The sequence below is a fragment of the Salminus brasiliensis genome, chromosome 25, assembly GCF_030463535.1.
Source record: "Salminus brasiliensis chromosome 25, fSalBra1.hap2, whole genome shotgun sequence".
NCBI lineage: Eukaryota > Metazoa > Chordata > Actinopteri > Characiformes > Bryconidae > Salminus > Salminus brasiliensis.
Genome location: NC_132902.1, coordinates 6,749,732 through 6,774,310, shown reverse-complemented (window position 1 = coordinate 6,774,310; position 24,579 = coordinate 6,749,732). Strand labels below are relative to the sequence as shown.

At 38.4% G+C, this 24,579-nt stretch overlaps 1 protein-coding gene across 4 annotated transcripts in view; it reads left to right on the top strand.

Annotated features, from left to right (window-relative positions):
- Positions 1-24,579, top strand: part of filip1l (filamin A interacting protein 1-like) — a 55,882-nt gene that overhangs the window by 2,534 nt on the left and 28,769 nt on the right. For 2 of the 4 annotated variants that reach the window (XM_072671165.1, XM_072671162.1), the window contains exons 2-4: positions 12,041-12,323; positions 12,586-12,759; positions 13,399-13,577. In XM_072671165.1, the coding sequence (XP_072527266.1) occupies positions 12,051-12,323; positions 12,586-12,759; positions 13,399-13,577 (626 nt within the window). In that variant the 5' untranslated portion in view covers positions 12,041-12,050. The remainder of the gene's footprint in view (positions 1-12,040; positions 12,324-12,585; positions 12,760-13,398; positions 13,578-24,579) is intronic. The other 2 variants (XM_072671163.1, XM_072671164.1) reach the window with 2 other exon arrangements.

Here is a 24,579-nt window from a genome sequence, read left to right as displayed (position 1 = left end):
TTGTGGCATCTTGTGAAAAGATAATAATATTATTATTGTTATTTTTAGTGGTTTAGTCAGTAGCATTTTAGAACTCATATGGGTACACACAATTGTGTTCCTTCTGAACAAAACTAAGCTGGTTTGTGGCCAGCTTCCATTGCGAGTGACCAACATACCACCATTCAGACTACAGCACATGCTGGACCAGTTTGCTTTATAGCAAAGATCTAAATAAAATATTAAAAATTAACAAAAACTCAACAGAGAAACACTACTTCAAACATCTCTAAACATTTTTAAAATATTTTAAATCAACCCTGTTGTGTATACAGCAAGGATCATTTTGTAAAAAGCAGACTATGAAAAAGAAGAGTGAAAAGAGATCCATTTTATTGTTCAGTTTCAGAAATATCAGTAAACATCAGCACAGTAAAATATATAATAACAGTAATAAAGACATTTGTATAAATCATACAATTTTGCATACAATCTTGTCCCAAATTTCTTTTAATTTTAACTATGAAGTTTTGAACTTCTCTATGTACTTTTTTGCTACTTACTAATAGTTACTTATCTAGTGTAAAATGTGAACCTAGAATTAAAACTACCAGTGCTAAGGGGATGTAATATGTAATATCACATACTATACTAAATATTCATGTTATATTTTACCCTGCATACTATCAACACTAACCGAAAAACAAACTAGTGTATATGTTGTGCTATCCTGAAATTATGTAAGTGATATATTTCCATTACCAGCTGAAGACATAGCTAGCTCTTCAGTCACAACCAGGCACAGTATAATGTAAAGGTAATTAAGTTAATGTTTTAAAATAACCAATATTCAGTTAGAACTGACTTATTACCAATAGTCACTCAAACTGAAATCTTTTTACGTTCTGAAATGTTTTCTCCTTACCTTAGCTTAAAACGTCTACTTGAGTCTGCTTAAAGGTCCTCTGTTACATGATCTCAACTATAACACAAAGTATGCTCGGTGTCATTGTTGCCAAATGCAACTTTCAGCAATGATCCAACATAGTAGTGATATCGGAATTTCAATCTCAACCAAAATAATAATTCTGACCAATGATGTGTCAACATCACCTTGCTATCTGGAATTATAGGTAATTGAGCAAATTGTGGAGCATATTTATCTTAACATAAAACAAACTATTATGAAAATGTGTTACCATATTCAAAATAGGCAAGCGCCTAGGTCGACAAATTGCCAGGTGCACAGCCAATGCTACCTGCCCTGCCGCTGAAATCTACTTTCCAACAGTACTGAGCTTATGATACACAGTGTGACTAGATCAGAACTGCCACTGGTAGTCAGGCATACAGTTGCCATAGTATCAGCATAGTGCAGTCAGGATTTTAGGGTGTCCACATAATACATCTCAGCCCAAGTGTTCTGTGTAATGCAAGGCCTAAAAATATCATGAGTTTGTTACCTCTCTGGGCAGGGTGCATGGGTGGCCAGCAGGAGTGGCACACAAATATTTGTACTTTACTAAGTATTATTCAAAAAGAACACTTGTTCTCAGTGAATTTCATTTCCCCCCCAATTTTTTTTACTGTTTAAGTTAAGTTTACTGTTTAAGTTCTGTTAAGTACTGATACATAATACAAAAAATCAGGTTTTTCTCTTATGTATCAGTTGACTGTCCATTAATGTCAATGTGGCATACATTTGCCCACAACTGTACTAACTAGCAATGCTAATTCTGATATTACCCATTAACTTTCTTCCCCTCGCAAGAGTGTTTGTCTTTTGCCTGACTGATTTGTGAAATTGGTTGCTATGCTTCGTCAGGCTTGACCCAGACTGCTAAAGATGATGAACAACAAGTGATAGATTAAGGGGTAATGCTTTGCAATGTGGTGGGTATGATCACAATATGTGCTTGTTGATGTGATATTTATGTAATGGGTGATGTAGACTTTGATCAGATTGTGCTCAGCATTAATATTCCTTTAATACAAAAATCACGTCATGGCTTTTAATCTGTTAACATATTTACTTTTATATACTTGAGCTGAGTATGTTTAAGTGTAAATGTATGCCTGTATAGTTTCTCTGTACTTCTCTACCCCTTATGCACAGAGAAGGGGAAGGGCATCAAGGGCAAGTGTGATCCACATGCCTTTCCTAATGCGGCAGTGAATTTCTGTTTTAGGAAGGATCTAGTTTCCTGGCAGAATGCCACTGAGTAGGCTCTAGGAAAAAGGCTATATTTATATTGATCAGCTAATGTTCCCAGCAGGCAATCAAGTAGCTAACTATGATTTCACCTGCTCCTTCAGAAATATCTCATACAGCTGGATAGGATATAAATATGATACAAGTATGTCATTCCATTTTCTGTGGTGTTGCTAGGTGGTTATGGTGCTGCTGTGGTTGCACCATAAGTGATGGCTAAGTGGTTTCTTTGTTTTTGCTAAGTTGTTTCTAGGTGGTTGGTATTGTGTTGCTAAGCAGTTGATATGGTATCCCAGGTGGTTGCTATGGTGTTGCTTGGTATTTGTGATGGTGTTGCTAAGCTGTTGCTTTTCTTTTCTTAGGTGGTTGCTATGGTGTTGCTAAGTGGATGGTGGTTGCTTGGTGGTCCCTATGATGTTAATTTGTAACTAGGTGATTGCCTATGTATCCCAAGTTAAATTGGTTGCTAAGAGGTGTGTGTGTGTGTGCATGTGTGGAGTGTGTGTACAGTGTATGCAGTGTTTTGAGAGCATGTGGTGTGTAGAGTGTCTATGGTATCTTGATTGTTGTGTTGTGTGTAGTGTACAGTCTACAATAATATCTTAATTGTTGTTTTAATGATGTGTGAGCAGACATTATCGAGTATGTCACTCACAAGCTAGTGTTCTGGCTAGAAATGACTGGAGTTAAAAATGAGAGAACAAATTTGCGCTAGGAGACAAACCACAAGCACCAACACCCGCTCGACCAGGGGCGTAGCTAGCCCTAAATTGAGTCCCAGCACCGCTAAAGATTATGGTAAAAAATGTTTTTTTTCTTGTAATATTAATTTGTCTCTGACAAGCTGGAAATGTTAAAACCATAGAGAGTAAACCAATTATTAAAAAACAAAAAAACAAAAATGGTATGATCCAGCTTCTCTTTCTCTCAGTGCAGCGTTGCACACACACACAGTGTGTCAGTGCTTTATTTGACTGGTGTCCTGTTTCTAGTAAGTTTTGCAAAATTGACTTGAATCTGACTTTTTTTTATTTAGCAGGCTACTACTGTTACTTACTAAAAAGGAGTAAGAGCTATAGCTGCTATGCCATTGGTTGGCCTGTATGTTATTAAAGCCAAGTAGTGCTGCCTGTATTTGTATTAGCTAAATAATGTCACAGAATGATATAAGATATGAAAAGATGATACTATAGCGTAACTCGGTGTGTGCGTGTGGTCAGCTAGTCAGCTATGGATATTTGATTCTTTTTCCAGAAAAAAGAGTCAGGTTCAGGTGAGAGAGTAAGGCCAACATGATTTTAATCATATGCTCAGAATCTGTTGATAATCGTAATAATGTTGATAATTGATTTTCTCTCATTCTCATCTAGTCAACCTAGCCCACAGAAGCTCAATATTCAATGAGAAAAATGTGTTACATTGACATTTGTTTTTCCCTTAGAAAAACAAATGGCAGCAGGATAGAGAGAAAAAGAGCAGGATAGAGAGCAAGAACCAGGTGTGTAAGCTGACAGTTAACATTTTTCAGGAACACACAGTTATAATGCCAAGGCAGTGTTTGTTTTCTACTGCACTGACTACAGTAGAGTCCACAATGATTTGATATCCTGTTTTCAAATGTATATTCTCGCCAACAGTTTATGATACAATAATAAGGAAAGTATACAGAGTAACAGTACTCTGTCTGTATAGTCTATAATTGTAGAATTACAAAGTGCACCTGTATGATAGGTGGAGGTTATAAAATTAGTGTAGATACAAGATCTGTGTATCTGATGAAGTGACCAGTGAGTGTATGTGTGTAGTTTATCCTTTGTTATATTTTACTTTTTATATGTCTTAATACATTTGTAAACTAAGCTTTGTGAATTAAGTTTTTTTTTTCAGTCAGTGTTCCCCAACACTGATTTCAGATTGATAGTCCGACATGACTAAAATGTTTTTTTTATGAGTTTTTTTTGCACCCCTGAACCTCTAAGCCTTCAATCGCCCCAGTGCTTGACAACGAACCATTTTTTACCATCTGCAAACTAACCTCCATACTGAATATAAAGATTAAAGATATAAAGATATCTTCTGCCCCCTGCAAGCCGAAACCAGTCAGCTAAGCCAGCTAAGTTGTTGCTATGGTTACCCATGTGGTATGGTTTTGATGTGCTGTGGTGGTTGCTATGGTGTTGCTAGGTGGTTGCTATGGCATCGCATGTGGTTGCTATAGTGTTACTACGTGTTTGCTATGTTGTTGCCTAGTGGTTTCTAGGTGGTTCTAGGTGGTAATGTATTCAAGGTGGTTGTTGTGGTGTTCCAGGTGGTTGCAAAGGTGTTGGTATTGTATAGGTGTTGGCTAATAAGGTGTTGCTAGGCAGCTGCAATTGGTAAAAAAAAGATATGTGTAGGATGGTGTAGGCTGATGGTTGTAGTGTGTAGTAAAGCTGTTTATATGTCGCTGTTAAGGTTTAAATCTGTAGATAATGGTTGAACGTTGGTGTAGCCTAATGGCTGTTGTGTGTAGTAAAGCTGTTTTAATACTGTAGTTGAGTTTTAAATTGACTCAATTCCCTTAGAACTACTAAAATAAGTACTCCCAGTTATAATCAGACCTCTTTTAACAGTTTGTCCCTTCGCTTAGGGCATGTACCCAAAGCTCTTAAATTAGCAGTCATAAAACCTTTGATCAAGAAACCTGCTGTCTAATTACAGACCCATTTCTAACCTAGATTCAGACTCTATCATAGCACAGAGACAGCTTTAGTGGAGATAACAAACATTTTTCTACTCGACCTTAGTGCAGCCTTTGATACAATAGACCACATCTATCCTTCTAGAAAGGTTAAAGAATATGTTTGGAATTACAGAAACAGCCTTGTCACAGTTCAAATAATATTTAACTGAACGTTATCAGTTCGTAAAGGTATTTATCATTATATTTATCTTCAAAGGTGAGCTATGGAATTCAGTAAGGCTCTATTTGAGGGCCGCTATTATTTACATTATACATGTTGTCACTGGGCAAGCCTTGTCACCCCTGCTTCCACCCCATTTGGGAGTAACATTTTAAAAGAAAAGTTACAGCCAATGACATTTACGAGTGCGAATTGCCAATGTTCATCAGCAGTGAACGCAGCATGAGATCACGTCAGAGCGGCAAGAGACTGATTTGTTTGGAAAACTGAGTGGTGTGAAGCGAGGGAGACAGGAGTCACAAGGAAAAAAGACACGGGAGGAAAGAGGTTAAAACTGATTAACTATTGATATACAGTGCTAGTATAGTTGCGATGCTGATTTTAAGATGATATTGGATTGAAGAACATTATTTTGCTAACTATACATGTAATGTTAGCTATAAGTTTGACATTAGTCATGTGTAAGGCAGGCTTTAAAAGCTAATATTGATTCAACGTCTGCCACGGAAAACACTGTAAAATTGTTACTTTGAATCTTGCAGAAATTAAGAGGAAAGGTAGCATACATAGTTTTTTTCCACCAAAGAGAAAGGAGAGAGAAATACAAAATGAAGGTAAATAATGAAGATGAGGTGGAAGAGGAGAGAGAAAAGAGGTGGAAGAAAAGAGAAGGGATATACAGTATAAATCTGTTTAAGCAACTGAAGGACAAATAGGGAGAATATATACTCTGAGTAAACAGTAAAAGCGATGTTAAGTACCTTGTTTGACCCATTTGTTTCCACAGTGTATTTATGCTCAACTTAGTACACCTCAGTCTATAGATCTTCATGGGTAGGTTTTTCTTTGGATAGTTTTTTTTGTACAAATGCTGCCTCCAACGCTGCCACTCTGACACAGTCAAAAACTTTTTACTTTCCCTCTTACACAACTGCCACTCATCATCATCTGTTGTTGTACTTTAATGCCTTTACTTTGATAATGCCCACCTACAGTAGTGTTACCATACTTCTATCTGCTATTAAGTGAGATCACATTGTATGATTACTTATTCTTAATATGAACTGTTTCACATGAAACCTCAAATGCAAGACATTGATTGCATGAGATTAAGTTTGTCTGTATGTATGCGATTGTAAATGGCAGCCCGTTCCCTTTTATAGCATCTACCTACTATTTCTCATCAAACTGTAATTAAATTTATTGTATATATGTCTGCCATATGTTGCCACCCCTCAAAAATTCCTGCCCCCCTCTCGCCTTCCCATAAAATATTTTTCTAGATGCGCCCCTGCCACTGGGCACAGTTATAAGCAAACATGGCATTAACTTCCATTGTTACACAGATGATACACAGCTCTATATATCAGTTAAACCTGATGACAAATCTAGATTTAAAGAAAATCGAGGACTGTGTAAAAGAAGTGAAATGCTGGATTGTAATGTCCTTCTTCTGAAGACATGCCTTATCTCTGGGGCAGTGGTGGCTCAGCGGTTAGAGCGCCGGGATATCGATAACAGGGTTGTGGGTTCGATTCCCGGGCTTGACAAGCTGCCACTGTTGGGCCCTTAAACAAGGCCCTTTACCCTCTCTGCTCCCCGGGCGCTGGAGTTGGCTGCCCACCGCTCTGGGTGTGTGTGTGTACTCACTGCCCCTAACACGTGTGTGTGAGTGTGTGTTCACTACCAGATGGGTTAAATGCGGAGGACACATTTCGCTGTACACTGTACAGTGACAAATACGTGCACCTTTACATGATGCAGAAAATTAGTACATGCTTTTATTACCTCAAGGCTAGCTTTATTGCACTATTATAATGCACTATTGTCAAGTTGTTCCAGTAGGAATGTCAGTAAAAACCTAAATTGTAGTGAACTGAGATGCTGGAGACCCTTGCACACGATCACTAAGGTTTGTGGACAGTGAAGCAGATCGACGCCAGTGTTTCATGGTGCTCTCATGGCTCTGTTACCCTCTGGTTCTCTCCTTTTAATTAGGCTGTTCTAGTCAGACCTGAGTTGTTAGTCAGATTATGATACTGCTCAACATTCTCTGTTCTCCATGAATCCATTTAGAACTAATTCTGTCTCTTTACCTTCTCCGAGTCAATGGCTGCCCACTTATCCGGGCCTGACCTGTAATAGGACTGACCGCTGGTGTCCCCATTACCACACTGCTGAGAAGATTATCATATTCTTATGATCGGATTGGATATGTTAATGAAAATAATCTTAAAAGAAGTAAAGGTGCTTTATTTACTGCTAAATATTGATTTAGCAGCATACAGAGAGGAGGTGCAGCAGCTGACAGACTGGTGTACCTTCACTGGAATGTAGAGAAGACCAAGGAAATGGTTGTTGACTTCAGGAAATCAAGACCGGACCACTCTCCGCTTAACATCAACGGCTCCTCTGTGGAGATCGTTAAGAGCACCAAGTTCCTTGGTGTCCACCTAGCGGAGAACCTCACTTGGTCCCTGAACACCAGCTCTACAGCCAAGAAAGCCCAACAGCGTCTCTACTTCCTCCGGAAGCTGAGAAAGGCCCGTCTCCCTCCACCCATCCTCACCCTCTTCTATAGGGGAACCATAGAGAGCATCCTAAGCAGCTGCATCACTGCCTGGTTTGGGACCTGCACAGCCTCTGACCGCAAGTCCCTCCAACGCATTGTGAGGACAGCTGAGAGGATCATCGGAGTCTCTCTCCCCTCCATCATGGACATTTACACCACCCGCTGCATCCGCAAAGCAACCAGCATTGTGGATGACTCCACCCACCCTTCACACAGACTGTTCTCCCTCCTGCCATCAGGAAGAAGGTACCACAGCATCCGGTCCAACACGACCAGACTCTGCAACAGCTTCTTCCCCCAAGCCATCAGACTCCTCAACACAACTCAACTTCTGAACTGATATCTTTCTGGTACATGTACACTCTCCCTCTCTCTCTCTCCAACCATTTACCCCAGATAACATGGGAAGCATTTTTTGCACAAGCATTTGCACTAATAACTTTACTACCTCACTGGACTCTATTTATTACACATTGCACAATTTGCACACTACCGTCAATTATTTATTATTCTCTGGTCTGTACTGTGTTGTGTTGTGTCTGTCCGCACTTGTTTGTTTGTGTTGCACTTGTGTCTTGTATGCACTGTCTATGTTGCACCATGGTCCTGGAGGAACGTTGTTTCGTTTCACTGTGTACTCTGTATGTAGTTGAAATGACAATAAAAACCCACTTGACTTGACTTGACTTGACAGGTCTAATCCAAGATTTGATAACACATAAAACATTGAACTTCTAATCACTGTTTCCTATTTCCTATCACACTTCTCCTATCACGAGCATTGGCTTCAATTAAAGTCACAATCAACAAATCCCTATCCAGTCCAGGTACTGTTTTATCGCAAGCACATCTAATGCAACAAATAAGTGCTTTTATTTGCCGCCTAATTTGCAAATGTGTGCTCTAAGGGATTCAATTTATAACTCTCTGGCAGTTTTTGGACACAGTGTCACTAGAGTGTAACCTGTTTGACATCCCAATGCAGCTAGCAAATTCACACTACATGATTTTAGCTCTGATTTTCTGCTGGCCAACAGGTTTCAGAAGATGTGGAAAAAACATCCAACTCTGAGGCAAATTGGTGTTTGCTCAGGATTTAGAAATAGGCTCTAGATCGCTATTTGTGAACATGCTAAATATCTGACCCTATCGCAGAGTAGAAATCCTGTAGTGTGTGAAAAGTGTCACGACCACGTTATGACTAGAATTGAGTGCAATGTCCCGCTCCAGCCAGTGAGACCTTAAAAAGAGACAAAAGCCGAAGAAAAAGTGAAAGGACTCCCCAATCTTATCATGCATATACATGGGTGTGGTGCAGGGGCATAATATAGTTTCTAACAACACATTGGAATATACTTAACCATAACACCTATGTTTTCATTACAAAAATGTATCTTTAACAGAAAATCCCTGCTTTTTCAGCTCACATCAGGGCACAAATGAATTTAACTGCTCAGTTCTTGCGGAAGTCCACATCCAACGGTATCGTCTGCGATTTTTCCTGGAATGCGATTTTTCTAGTTAACTACAAGCGGTAAGTTCCTGTTTTATTATGGCTCCGGGGCTTTTTAAGTGTGCTAAATGTGGCATGTTTAGTCTAGACCCTAGCAATAATAATGTTTGTGTTTGTGCTAAATGTGAGCTAGTTAGCTCTTTGGTGGTTAAAGTGGACCAACTAGCCATAGATTATCAAGCAGAGGAGGTGGAGTATGCATAGTCTGCATAGTTTAGTACTAGAACACACTAGGCATTATTCAAAAACTCCTAGTTAAATTACACAAAAGGGAGAAATTGAGTTCTGCAAGGCCCTATTTTAGGACTGTTATTATTTACATTATACATGTTACCACTGGGCTTAGTTATAAGCAGACATGATATTAACTTCCATTGTTATGCAGATGACACACAGCTATATATGTATAGCTATATATCTGGATGTCACATAACTTCCTTCTTCTTAAAAATTCTGAAAGCCTCAGCAGGGGAAAGAGCCTTTTCTTATAAAGCATCCAACTCGCTTGCTCAGGTTTGTGTACGGTGGAGCAGATGGACGGCAGTGTTTCAGGGTGCTCATATTGCCTGTGCTACTTTCTTGCTCTCTTAATTAGGATGTTATAATCAGACCTGCTGGAGTTATCAGCCACACTCTTGCACGCTTGCACACACACTTGCTCAACATTTTCTGCTCTCTGTAAGTCAATTCAAAACTAACTCTGTCTCTTTACCTTCTCACAGTAAATGGTTGCCCACTCATCCAGCCTGACCTGCTGGAAGACTGACCGCTGGGGCCCCCCCTACCTGCCTCAGACCAGCTGCCATCCACCGATCCGACCACCAGATACTAAAGATGACCTAAACATCATTGACAATGAATACACCTTAGAAAATGGATAGATCTTTGGAGCAGTGCATGCAAGATAATTCAAAAATCTTGCAGAAGTAGAAGCATTTTGCAAGGAAGCATGTCCCCCAACAATAATGAAAAGGTTGTGAGCTAGCTATAGAAAACACTTACAAGTTGTGCTTGTTACAAAAGGAGGTGTTCCTGTACTGACCATAAAGGGTGTCTAAACATTTGCTTTGGACCATTTTCTTTTGTGTTATTTTGAAATGGTAATTTTAAAAAATAAATAATAGTCATTTAATATTTCCTCTTTAACTTTGTGCCTTTTGAAAATAATAAATCATACTTAGTTTTATAACAGCAATAAAAGAATAATCATGAAACAAGTCAAAAGTCTTGCTCCTTCAAGCTGAGGTGTTGGGGCACTATGATACAATACAATACTTTGATATTCTGATTAAATGCAGACTATACCCTGACAGCAGCAATTACTGAATAACAACAACAACAGATTGGGGAGTGAAGCAGGTGGCAAACACGATGACCTCTCTCATCAGCTGCTCCCAATTGAGTGTTCTTGACATATGCTGTTACCTCAGTAGCATGTTAGTTTGTACTAAAGCTCTAAAGATGTAGTCCAGCAATAGAGTGATAGCTAGACTGAATGAAGTCTGAGTCGAAGGTGAATTTTAGGTGATTTTACAAAATTCTCAATAATAACTCATTGACAAAACATAAGGATGTGTTTAGAATCAAATGAAACTTTGTGTGTGAAGGCAATTATACATAATTACATATACTTATATGGAATTTATTATGTAATTACAATAAGTAATTACAATATTGGCAATAAATCTGGTAATCGGGCAGGCCAAGGAAGTGTTAAAATCACATTCCTGGGAAATTCCTGGAGACATTCCTGGGAAACCCTTGCTGTGTGTGGGCGAGCATTATCCTGTTAAGAAATGCCTGTTAGAAGCCCTGCCATGAGAGGATATACATGTGGCCGCAGGATGTCCAGCACATATTCCTAATCAGAATCAGGTTTATTTTATATTTTAAAATAAAGCTGAGCTGTCCCTCATACTACTGCTAGGGGTGACCGACTGTAATATGCAATTGGCTCCCACGATTATTATTATTATTATTATTACACACCAGCAGTTGGGGCAGTGTGTCATCCACAGCAAAAGAAGGATTGAAACGCCCACCATGCTCTCCATATTTAAACCCGCCTGTTCGCTATGTGTGCATACGCTTATGTAACCTCTGCTCCCAACACCTCTTAACAGCTTGGTCAAAATGGCCTAGATGGCAGACAATTTGTCAAAACGACCATCCTGCTTCTCTCAATCCAATGATGTGTCCCCTCTCAAAGTCTTTCAGCTGGGCAAGTCTTTGAATGTGTCACAGAGGCATGTCTAGCAGTCAGTGATCTCTCACTAATAGGTACCCAAAGGTTGCATCTGAGAGCCAGTTTATATTCAATTCAGTTATATTCAAAATGCAATTTTATGCATTGGGTCTTGTGGCAAAACCCAGTGTCTAATCAGACCACATCTGTAATCATTTATATGAGACCCCTAAAACAATACTAGCACATCAAGATAAGTTTGTAAATGATATTTAATTTAAAGTTTACTAACTAACAAGCAGGTAAGATCAGGGTAAAACACAGGTGTATATAACATGATATATAATAATGTGCAAATTCATACATACTGCAGATGGGTATCTGCACTCCTTAACTACTTGCCATTTCACTCTGTGTATGATTTTTAACCGTTTAGTAAGCTTTTAGCAAGCATCCTGCCACAGTTTCAGTATATAGTGAAGACTGTCCTAGCCACGTTTCTGCCTGTATCATTAATGTGCTCTTTGAGTGTACAGTTTTGGAAGATGCATGCACCTTTATTGCTTCTGCCTTGTTTTGCTTAGCTTCCAAACAAAATGTAATTATTTAATAGAACATTACTACATTGCATAACATTTTATCCTTTAGGCACACATTGATTTTCTTTTCTTCACAGAGACACAGCTATGCGTTCCCGTAGCAACAGTGTGGAGAATGTAGCAGAGCTACAAGCTTGTTCACGGAGACAAACATTGGGGTATAAAGAGCCCTCATCCAGAAGCCGAGGGGCTGGCCGACCATGTGACCGGGAAACCCTGGATGAAAAAGGGAGAGTACAATACAACCATAAGAACAGTAGCAGCAGTGGACCGAGAGAAAGAACAGAGTCTGGGAAAGGCAGAGACCTATCCCGTGATGACCTCCTGTTCTTACTTAGCATGCTGGAGGGAGAGCTGCAGGTTGGTGTAATCCAAATATAAACTGGAGTTTATTTCAGAATCTATTTTATTAGAACTGAGTTTTAGAATGGAGCACAATAGAATGGAATATCAGATATCAAAGTATACCAAGATATTTCTACTGAGTATACTGCAGTTTTGTAACTCAACCTATAGTACTGTGTTGTAATTTTACTTAGTTACTAAGAAAATTTAAAGACCACTATTTTGAGATATTTTGAGCTGCCAAAACAGTACAGAACTTCTTTTGTCATCGTTTTAGGCAAGAGATGAGGTGATCACGGTGTTGAGGGCAGATAAGATAGACCTGGCTCTATTGGAGGCCCATTATGGCTTTGTCACCCCTCAGAAAGTGCTTCAGGCTCTGCAGAGAGATGCAATACAGGACAAAGGCTGTGGCTGGCAGGAAGACATCTATGAAAAGCCCATGGTGGAGGTCGGGATCTAACCAAACACAGAATCAAATATAAATATATATATATATAGTATGTTGTTGACTATGATAATATTTGCCAGTTACCATGATCTAATTTAACACATTCCAATCGATAAATCATGACACAGTGCTGAGTTAGAACATTATGACCACAAGTGAATAGCATTGCTTAACTTTTAACAATGGCATGTTAGGGTCTGGGAAATAAGTAACCAGTCAATTTTTGTAGTTGCCCACGTTAACCACTGTTCACAGTGAAATGTGTCTACAACTAGTTCTTGTAGTACTGGAAGAAGTACATCCAGTACATGCCTTAATGGTATTCGGTAGCCTCTTTAGGCAGGATAATGCAACCTGCCATGCCAAACACATTTCTGGAAAAATAAATTTGAGGAATATGTTGAGGATTCAAGGTATTGTCTTGGCCTCTAAATTCCCCAGATCTGGGTCCAAACGAGCATCTGTAGGATGTGATTTTTAGTCAAAATAATAATTTTTCACAGTACATGTACTAAGATTTGAGATCAATTAATTTCATTCTGAAGAACATATTTTTGATTATGGCCTTTCTTGTGAAAAAAGAGGTTCACTGCACATGTTCTTACTGCTGTGTTTGTGTGTTGTGCCTTTGTGTGTTAGTTGGACAGGTTGGTGGAGAAGCAGAGAGAGACATACAGACATATGTTGGAACAGTTGCTTCTGGTGGAGCAGGCGCACAAACAGGCCCTCTGTAGGCTGGAGGATGAGAAGCGGAATCATAGCGAGTTCATGAAGAAGAGTGATGAGTTTACCAACCTGCTCGAACAGGAGAGGGAAAGGTCAGTGAAAAACGCCATATTGATTAAACGTATTGAACTTATTCTAGGTACCACAACTCCCAAATACACTACATTTTTGTAGACAAATGCTCATCCATAGTTTATCACCAGCTTTGCAGTTGACACATACCCACTCTCTCTTTTGCTCTCCCACACCACTTAGGCACATGCACACACTCTTTCCTAGTTGTAGTCTTCAGTACCTGCTAAATGGCCAAAGATTCACACAGCATAATTATTTTTAACAGACAGTTTTTGCCACAGTTTAAATACACTAGTAGGAGCTTTGTTGCAAGACACAGTAGTTTGAACACATGCCTTTACCTTTAATGTATTTTAATTCACTAATTACTTGAACTTTCTGGATACATTTGGACAAAGGCAGTAATTTTATGCGATTGGCCTGCAGTTCTGTTATGTTTGCACCCAGATTAGTAACTACTTTAAACTATGTTTTCATTGGTGATCTCTTTTAAATTGTTTTCTCTCAGAATCATTGTGATGGGAACAGCTAAAACACTTAACTAATTATATTAAATTATTACAGTACTGTTTAAGCAGTAGTTTCCCTTATGTAAATTGTCCCCAAATGACAGGTGAGGACACTTACACAAGAGTAGTATTTGTGTAGTAATATATTATGATTATTCATAATAGTTATTTTGTTATCATGTTTTGCCTTTAGTAGCCCTCTCAAAGCATTGTTTTAATTTTTTAACCAATCATTTACAATTATAAATCTGCAAGTACAAATTATAACTGCCTCTATTTTTCTGTCATTGGATGCTCAGTGTTTGTTTGAGCAAAAGCCCATTTCCAGCATAACTAATGTGAGCAATGGAACCTTGTCAGAGCCTACTAATAAATCTTATTAGCTGAGGATGAGTCCCTCATCTCTACAAGCAGCCCTTCAAGTGGGAAGAAAAAAACTGAAAACATTTCTCTTATATTTAAGTAAATGAAAGACTATCAAATGGATTGTCATGTGGATTCAAGATCCTGCCTAAAATTAGACTAAAAACTGAGCTACATTTGTAGTGTGTAGAGAGAATGACAGAGATGTGTTTGTTTCTTCATTTTTTATCTCTCTGTTCGGTTTGCAGTGAAACAACCGACACTTTTAAAATCTTTTTTAAACATGCTAACTTTACACACTACAGGTTGTATCAACAGGACACTAGGTGGAACAAACTGTAAAGGCTGGCCGGCTGGATGTTAATACATAAATAAAATTAAACAAACATTAGTCTTATGCCTTTGGGGCTTCTGCTGCTTTTTCCTGTTGTACCAAACCACAGTGTGAACTAAACTGTGACGTTTGTCTACCATTATACCCATACTCATCAACTGCAATTTCCAACATCTTTTCCCCACTGTATCAAAAATATAGTTTGTATTGCTGTGTGTTTGCTTTGTTCTCACCTAAACATGAAGTGATGTGCTGGAATTTAATGCATTTCAGATTCAAACAATGCAGTTTTTAGTCAGAGAAGAGAGCCCACTAGAGCACATTCGAGGCTTGTGTTTGTTTTATTGGCAGTGCAAAAACCTTACCCCAAAAACTAACCAACTGAAAACAACTGAAAACCAACTCCTTGTTCTGGCCTTATTGGGTACATTCCACTGTACAGCAGTGGAATGGCAATAAAGGATGGTCTTAATTGTCATGGCATGTATGGCCAGACAAGAAGAGATGAACACTTGCAGAGATGGAATTAAAGCAAGATTGTTTATTACGTAACCAAAACACAAAACCAAGGAGTTCTGAAAAAAAGTGCAACATCTCAGGGTCAAAATAGAGAACACAATAAAACGTGGCAAACAAGATGGCGAAAACAACAAACCTGGGACTAGGAGGAGCAGGGAGCAGGGCGGGATTATAACCAGAGGGTTCTGTGACAAACACAAATGAACCGGAAATGAGGCGGTCCTTATTTGGGCCTGTGGGCAGCGGCCTGATCTTAATCTTAAAAAACCCCATACACAAATGCACCCCATTACATTACCTTTAATTACTTTGAAAATTTCAATTAACCATACTAGATACAATAATACATACATAAAAATGGGATTATGTATATAATATGAAACCTGCTTCATTTTATTTAAAGATTTTGAAATTCAATATCATTTCAGTTGCTTTGCATACGACTCTAAAATCAACAGTAAATTCTGTATATAAGTGGCATTAATGACACACAACCCATTGATTTCAGATGTAATGCAATACCTGCCCTGAATTAAACATCAGCTGTGAACCATGCAACTATATTTCAACCGCTAATGAAACACTGGCTTTGAATTTTTATATAATGCTATGCCTGCTTAATATTGTTTAAAATTGCACTGCAATTTCAATCACAATGCATGCAACACTAAAAGCAACTATAAACTGAAGATTTATGTGCCATTACAGACATACTTTTGAATACAATGCAATACCTGCTTGTTATTTTGTTTTTTATAAAAAAAAGAAAATAGCATTACTGAGAACTATTAACTGTAAATGGCCTACATGTTACTAATGGCACAACTAATATCAGTTGTGCTACTATGTGCAACTAACGGCACAAGTGAATTTCTGGATATAATGAAGTTTTAACTGAATTACATAAAATACTAAAATCCACAGCAAATGGTAACAACACACAACCTTTAGATTGTCTGGAATTGACTGGAATTTAGTACCAGCATTGCATTCAATTTAATTGCATTCCAGCTACTTTAATTGCATTCCAGCTACATTACATGCAACATTTAATTAAAAAGTAACCATAAGTATAACGGCACCAATCCTTGTTGATTTGGCATTAAATGTGAAATGATCAACATATATAAAATATTGCATTACATCAACATTCAAGGGCTTTGTGTCATCATTGCCAACTGGCTGCTTATCCACCGTTATTTTTTAGTGTGTTGTGTTTCAAATTATATTAGTAGTAAAAAAGGTATTGCACTACCCACTAGTCAAAGTTTGTGCATAATGTCTGGCACATAAGTGGACCAGACCGGTTTATTTGAGCCTTATATATAATGCACTTATATGGTATTAACATGCTTGACATAAAACCCATAAAATACTTGGACTGGTTAGAGGTTTGACAAACTATGGAGAGTTGTTCAAAAAGTTCACAGAGGAAATCAGTGCCTTGCACAAACAAGGAAAAGGAAACCAAAAAAACGAATCTTCCTAGAGATGCAGTTGGAAGCACAGTTTGCAAGTTCAAAGTTAACACTGGCTACGCTACCTGGGCCTAGCAGAAAGAGGAAACTGTCACTGGCTGTTACTGTATTCATGAGGAGGCAGGTGGACAAAAACCCTGAAGTGACGTGCAGCCTGATTTGGTGACAGCAGGCACTGAGCTTTCAGTTTGCACAGTAAGATGCATAATAAGCGCTGAAGTTCTCCAAGTCTGTACACCTCTACTGATGTAAAAGTATAGGAAAAGTTGGTTCTAAGTTGGGTCCCACAGTGGGGAAATTCTCAGTGTCACAGCCGAAAGGGATAGCAAGACACTCAGTTACAAAAAATTTAGATAAATAATTTACACTATATACACAATATAAATAAGAAGTAAAAAAGCAATAACAATATTATTTACAGATTATTGCAAATTACTCTTAATTGCACATGTGGGAGGGGGGGGGGTATTGCACATAGTATTTTTACATTGAGGGACCTCTGTTCCCTGAACATGTGTGTGTAGTTTAAGTGTGTGTGTGTATGTGGTCTGTGGGAGCAGTGCTGGTTGTGGAGTCTGACGGCAGCAGGAAGGAAGGACCTGCTATACTGCTCCTTTACACACTTGGGGAAAAGCAGCCTGTCACTAAAGGAGCTTCCCAGTGCTGCCAGAGTCTCATGCATGGGACTCCATAAAAGATGACAGATGCCACCACTGTGTCGAAGAACGTCCTCAGGAGTGCTCCCTGCACTCCAAAGGACCTCAATCTGCTCTGGCCTTTCTTGTAGAGTGCAGCAGTGTTGACTGACCAGTCCAGTTTGTTGTTCAGATGAACAACCAGGTATTTATAAAAGTCCACACTCACGATGTTCATACCCTGGATGTTCACTGATGGAGGGGGGTGTCTGCACCTGCGGAAATCCACCACCAGTTCTTTGGTCTTTCCTGCGTTCATCTGAAGGTGGTTCTGAGGACACCAGTACACAAAGTCCTGGATATGTTCTCTGTACTCACTGTCCTCATTGGTTATGAGGCAGACGATCGCTGAGTCATCAGAGAACTTCTGGAGGTGACAGGTCGGTGAGCTGTACATGAAGTCAGCAGTGTACAGGGTGAAGTGTTACCAACATAAGCTACTTTAGTGCAAGGATTACCATGTGCTATGGAAGTTCTAGCTTGTATGGCACACTTGCGTGTATGGCACACTTGCGACAAAAAACAAAAAATTGGAAAGACACAAACATTTAATTATAAAACTATACACATATATTCAAAAACAATACTGAAAAAATAAGAAGGCACTGCTACTGATAACGATAATGCATTATACGAGTCAGATACATTTGTTGCATGAACCATAGATCCTTCTTGCCTTGGCATAAGACAACCAAAAGACTCAATATATCATAAAAGATACAGAACACAAATGGACTTCTTTTAAGTTAGCCTACAGCATTGGACATTTATCCTACTGATCTCAGAACCTAATGCAATCATAAAAAAAACTTTGATGTCACAAAAGTTAATGAAAACAATAATGTGCTAGTTAGATTGTAATCATATTGTTACACACCATGATAAAATTATATTCAGTGATGTGCAAGCTACTTACACAGAAAACAGATCCGTTTGTGGTGGTGTTTTGATCATCAATATACGTACTACTCATACAATAACAGTGTTATTATAAGAGTCAAACTAAACCAAATTGCCTTGATTGCATACTGGTTTTCTATTATTTAAACAATTTCACACAAACCAGAAAACAAATGCAAAAATATATCTATTATAAATTAAGTATAGTTAATTTGGTAGCATATTGTAATGTGACAGATTTTACTACATGCATTAATACTGTACAAAGTTGTACTGTTTAATGGGCAGTGGGCAGAGGTCAACCTACCTCCTCATTTTGTACTTTGTAGTGGGAGACCTTCCTTGGCAGCAACTGCCTAGCTCACAAATGGAAATCATCACGGTATGTATGACATGTAATTATCACTACCCCATGCTGCTTCTGGCAAGACGCCTCTCTGGTGACTCTCCTACATACACAAATCCGCCACTGATCGTGCACAATTATTATTAACTTGTTCTTGTTCTGTTTTTGTTATTATTCATATTATTTTTAATATGGATAACAATATTTATTATTTTACCACAAACCAAGCATTTTCAGGTTTAGTAAATACATTGACTCATATTTACATGCACTCCAACCTAAGGCTGGACTGGGAGCGAAATGCAGCCCTGGAGTTTTGTCTAGACTAGCCCACTATAATCACAGTCACCCCAATGCCAACCCAACCTTTATCAGGCTATTCGTGCATGACCGGTAAGGGTGGAGTTCATTTAAACAATAATAACATTCTATTACATTTACTAAAAACTTCTTTGTTTGTTTTCTTCAGCAAGCTTCTAGTCTGCTGTAAGTAATGAATATACAAGTTAAACAAAATAGGGCCCAGTATTGACCCTTATGGAACATCAGTGCTAAGGTAAAATATGTTTAAGTACAGCCCATAGGTACACTTTGCTTGCTATTTGATAAATATGAATTCATCCAGTTTTAGCTGTTTCTATTGAGTGGTTAGTGTGAAATCCAAACTGCATGACTGCTTGGTTGAAGACAGGTATGACCCTTATTCGCGGAAGCGGTCAAATGCTTTTTCCAGATCAGTTTTGCCTGTCCTGTCATGTATAACTTTAAAAAAATCGAAACAATTTGTTTAGAGCAGTTATGCATTTTATTTTTGGGAATTTTCTGATGATAATGTTTTACTGCAATAGCATATTGAATCGTAAATTAGTTAATTTTCATATCAGTAACATGATTATATGGTTAGACAAACCAGTTAACAACTAATGGGATTTTGTTATTCTTTTTGGTCCTTTGGTTAACAACAGGTACGTTTGTGTCTGGGAGGATTTAGTTACTCCTAGTTTTGTTTGACCAGTTTACCAGTCTATTACCAGTTCGTTTACCAGTTGGTTAAAACTGAACTGTACGGTGGCTGAGAAGGCCCGATGCCCTGCAAATGAAAGTTTTCGTTCACCATATTATTTAAAGAATAGTATATACACTATATTGCCAAAAGTATTTGCTCGTCTGCCTTCGCATGCACGTGAACTTGAGTGACATCTTTTTTTATATATTTCTATAATATATTTTATATTTTATAATTTCATGCACACTGTCAAGGCACCCAGTGCCACAAGCAGCAACATCAACACCAAAACATCTTTGATCCTCCACTATGTTTGACTGTGTAGGCTGTATTCCTTTCTAAGGCCTAAATTTAATTTCTGTAAACAGTACAATAATGTGCTTATCAAAAACATATTCATTTTGATTACACCTGTCAATACGAAAAAAATGTTTGTGGCTTCTTGTTCTGACTTTTTATGTGTCTTTGTCACACGTGGGGTCCTCCTAGGGTCTCCTACCATAGTATTCCATGTAATTGAGATAATGACATTTTTTGTTTTTGTCCGTCCATATCCTGAAAAGTTAACTACTTTGCCAAAGACTGTAAACTTCTTTATGACATTGCTCACAGTGGACACAGGAACATGTCTGGACATAGACTTGAGCCTTGAGATTGTCAATACTTTTCCATACTCAAACAATTTCTTACTTTTATTTCTTTTATCCATCCATATTTAGACTGGCTAAATGTGTGTTTTTTATTTTGCCAGACCCTGTTAATACAACTTAAAGAAGCTTCACATGATTAAAATAGAATTTTGAAAATCAGAATCAGAAATCAATAACACCCTACAGCAGATGGACATGTATTTATCATAGACTACTTTCAATAGATGGCTACAATGCAAGTTGCAAACCACTAAACAGAATGGCCAGATCACATACTGGGGAAAAAAGCACTTAAACAAGCCTGCATAATTCTGGAAAAAAATTGTGGACCAGGATTAGGCTGTGTCAGAGAAATGGCAAGAAGGAAAGTATGAAGATAAAAAGAAACTTTTCAAAATCCACATCATACCACCTCATTGTGGTGGGGTGCCATGGATTGGGTTTCCATGGCTGCCATATGTTTTGGCGCTTGTAACAATTAGAGTTTTTTGTGCTTTTAAGAGAATTTAACTCTCTTTTTTATGTGTGTATGTGCAAGAGCCTCTCATGAGAGTTCAGAGGCAGAGAGTAAGTTATATGGGTAAGCTGCCTGTTCCAACACATACTTCTACAGCTAGACATGCTGCCCAAGACCCCAAGTCTAGTGTTGCTTCTTGCATCTCTCCACAAAGTCTTGTGGACCTGCATAATTGTTCTAAAATCCTTGCATCTGTTCTGCACCAGTCAAAGCTGAAGTTTGTTTGCAGCTGATGGTCCAGCCAGATTACTGTCTTCAGTCTTCAATCTTTTGATCTGATGCACAGATTTTCCTTGAGCTTCCATGTTTCCTGGCTAGAGAGACACTGAAATGGTTCACTGTCCTTAGGATGCACATTCTCACTTGGACACAGTTTTGCAAGCTATTTAAGAAGGTTTTTCTCCCGACGGACATCCAGGAGCAAGTCATGAGAGGCATTCTTGATTTTCTTGAGTTCAAGCATCCCGAAGAGCCGCTTCCCACATTCGTGGCCTAAATGCTCAGCGAGAAATACAGAGTGGCCCATCAGCCTTATCACACATCACCAACAAATAAAAAAATAATTAAGGAACAGATACATAAGATGCTAGAGGAGCCTTCTTTGAGTGCATGGGCCACCCCAGTGGTCAATGTGAAAAAGCCTTCTGTCGAACTAAGATTCTGCATGGACTACAGGGGACTTAACCAGCTCACAGAAAGAGACTCCTACCTCCTCCCAAGGATAGACGAATCATCAAGTAAGGAGGCTATATTATCAACTATGTAAAGAGTTCTCGCTGGCCTCATGCACAAAATTTGCACTGTGTACCTCAGTGATGTGGTAGTGGTATCACAAACATTTGACCAGCACCTGAACAACCTGAGTGAAGTCCAAACTCGACTCGTCAGCTGGCCTCAGCGAACTTTTTTACCTGGTCTACCGTGTCACTCCTGATGGCATTCTCCCAAGGTAAGTGCTGTAATGGAGTTCAAGACCCCAAAGAATGCAAAGGAAGTTAGACAGTTCTTGAGTCTGACAAGTTACTACAGACTGTTTATCTCTTTTTATGCCCAGGTGGCTGAAACACTGTTCAAGCTCACCAGAAATTATGTGTCTTTCTTTTCGGACAGCAGCTGTCAAGCTGCCATGAACACCTTAAAAAATTGCTTTACTGTCCTGAGATTCCCTGACTTTTCAAACCCATTCTTTATACACAATGACGCCTGCGATGCAGGGTTGGGTGCCGCTCTAATGCAGAGAGACCAAGACGGTCGAGACATTGCTGTAAATTTTGCAAGCTGTACATTGCACAAGGCAGAGAAGCCTTATTCAACTCTAGAAAAGGAGTGTTTGGCTGTCAAGACTTTAGGCCCTATGTTGAAACTCTCCACCTGTCCCAGATCAAAGTAGCCTGAGATGGCTGATGTTTCGTCCTAACTCGCTCTCCTGCAACCCAATGCCAAGTAACGATATATGCTGCAAGACTGCTCTCACCTGAGACAGCTTCAGCTAAATGACCATGAGACTAGCACCCTGTTCTTACGTTATTTCTTCTTTTTGTCTCTGTCTTTTACTAATTACTAATTACTACTTATGTAAAGCCGAGACCCATTAACTGACTTTGAGTTTGTCCCTGACACCTTTAGTCCATATAACTTCAGGCCTAGACATGTCCCCAGGGTCATTTCAGGTTGGTCAATGTCTAGAGGGACCAACCCTCATCATTATGAATTCTGAGGTGTGTACAGACATTTTATTATCTCAGTTTCCAGTGAATACCTCCAAACCCATGGTGACACTTTATCATACAGCAAGCTAATGATCTTAAACATACTGTGTTTTTAAAATAAAAAACCGGCAGCCACACAATTTAAAATACATTACAAATTACAAGTATGTTCTCTGAACTAATATTCTCATGTTCTCTGTAAATCTTCAAATAAAAATGGGCCAAGTTTTTGTGACTTACAAGACAAGTGTTGTGATTTAGCTAAATACGGAGGTCAAAATCATACCTTCAAGATGTTTTAAAGACAGAATTGTGCCATTCTTTGATATCAGACCAAAACAAAATGTGAAATGAACTCCATGCATACCAAATGAACCACATGGCATCTGCTATAAACAACTTTAAAATTGCCCTGCCCTACTATATGTCAAAATTACAGTTGCCTTATTTTTGTCCACATCTTTAGGGAATTACTTTATACATTCATGCAGTTGTTAATTTTGATGTATATGAAATTATATTTGAGCGAATATTCAGTTTGAATGTGTGAATTTGCAACTGCAGTATTCAAACGAACAAAAATGCAGTTTAAACTATTCAGTAATAAATGATCATTATTTTAGGTACAATCCATTTATTGATTTTGACAGGTGAGGTTGGGTATGTTTTTAAAAACGTCCAGTAATCATTACCATTATTATTAGGTTGCCAGTAGATTGCTTATATAGATAGACAGATAGAGAGGAGCCAATGAATAACTTTATTAATCCCTGGAGGGAAATTGTCATAGCAAGCAGGTACAATAAATACAATCAATAATATACAATTATAATACTGAAGGTCAACTATAATACAGAGGTCAAACTGAGCAGCAGAATCCTGTTCTCCAAAATCAGACTCTTTAAAAGACCAATCATCCCCACTTACTTCAGTATGTATGACCTGTACACACACCTACACCCCAATAGAACAACAGATACAGTGGTAGTCAGGTACTTATCTGACCATTTCTGCTGTAATCTTCTCTGTTTAGCGGTGGACTGTGCTTGGAGATCTGTAAGTCTTTTATCTTGTCCCTTATCCCTTATGAGATGCACTGCTCTATTTGAGTAGAACATGACAGAGTGTCTGGGGTTGAGACAGCAGAGTTTATCCTATACAAAAAGTCTGGTCTCAATTGTGTAACCTCAAAAATATTTAAGAAAGCTCAATTTAATTTCTTGCATTTTTTTTTCTTTTCATTTTTCTACTCACTAACAGATGTGATTAAAATGTATGTATACTTCAAACATATTCAAAAGTAAAATCACAGATTAAAACAATACTTTAAATGTACAAGTATATAAATAACAATTACAGTAACTACATTTACTCACACCTTTGATTATTTGTGACTGAGTCAGTGCATGGTGACAGTTTACAGTCTACATTAGGCAAGCTTAATGGGTGAAATAAAAAGCATCTCCAGTCAAGATTACAGGAGTAAATATACATTAGCCCCAAAAAAGTGTAAAACCGCCATGTAGGTGCATCCTAAACAAAGTTTGCGCTGTTCTTATGCGTGGGATGTGCTTATTTATGGAGTACTAGGTAGAAGAGGTGGCCCCAAAATTGACTCCCATTATCCAAAACAATTAAATGACATAAAAAGAAACACGGCACACATAAAAATCAGAACACAAATATGAATCGGTTGTTTGGGACAAACTCTCACAACCGGATAACACACCAACACGCCTATCCAAGGATGAATAGAGCTTCATTTATATGCACAATTTTGTGTTCTATGCCAACTGTGTCTATATGACCTTTCCACCGCAGATCCAGAGTGGTAAGTTGCATTTTACTTGCAAGTTACATGCAAATTGCAAATTAAGTGTTTTCTTTTTCTTTGTTTTTGTTTCTTTGTACTACTCTTGGTAGTAATTGTATACCCTTTCGAAAACAACAGGGTAGACTGACACTTGTCTTTTTTGGGCCCAGGAAACATACC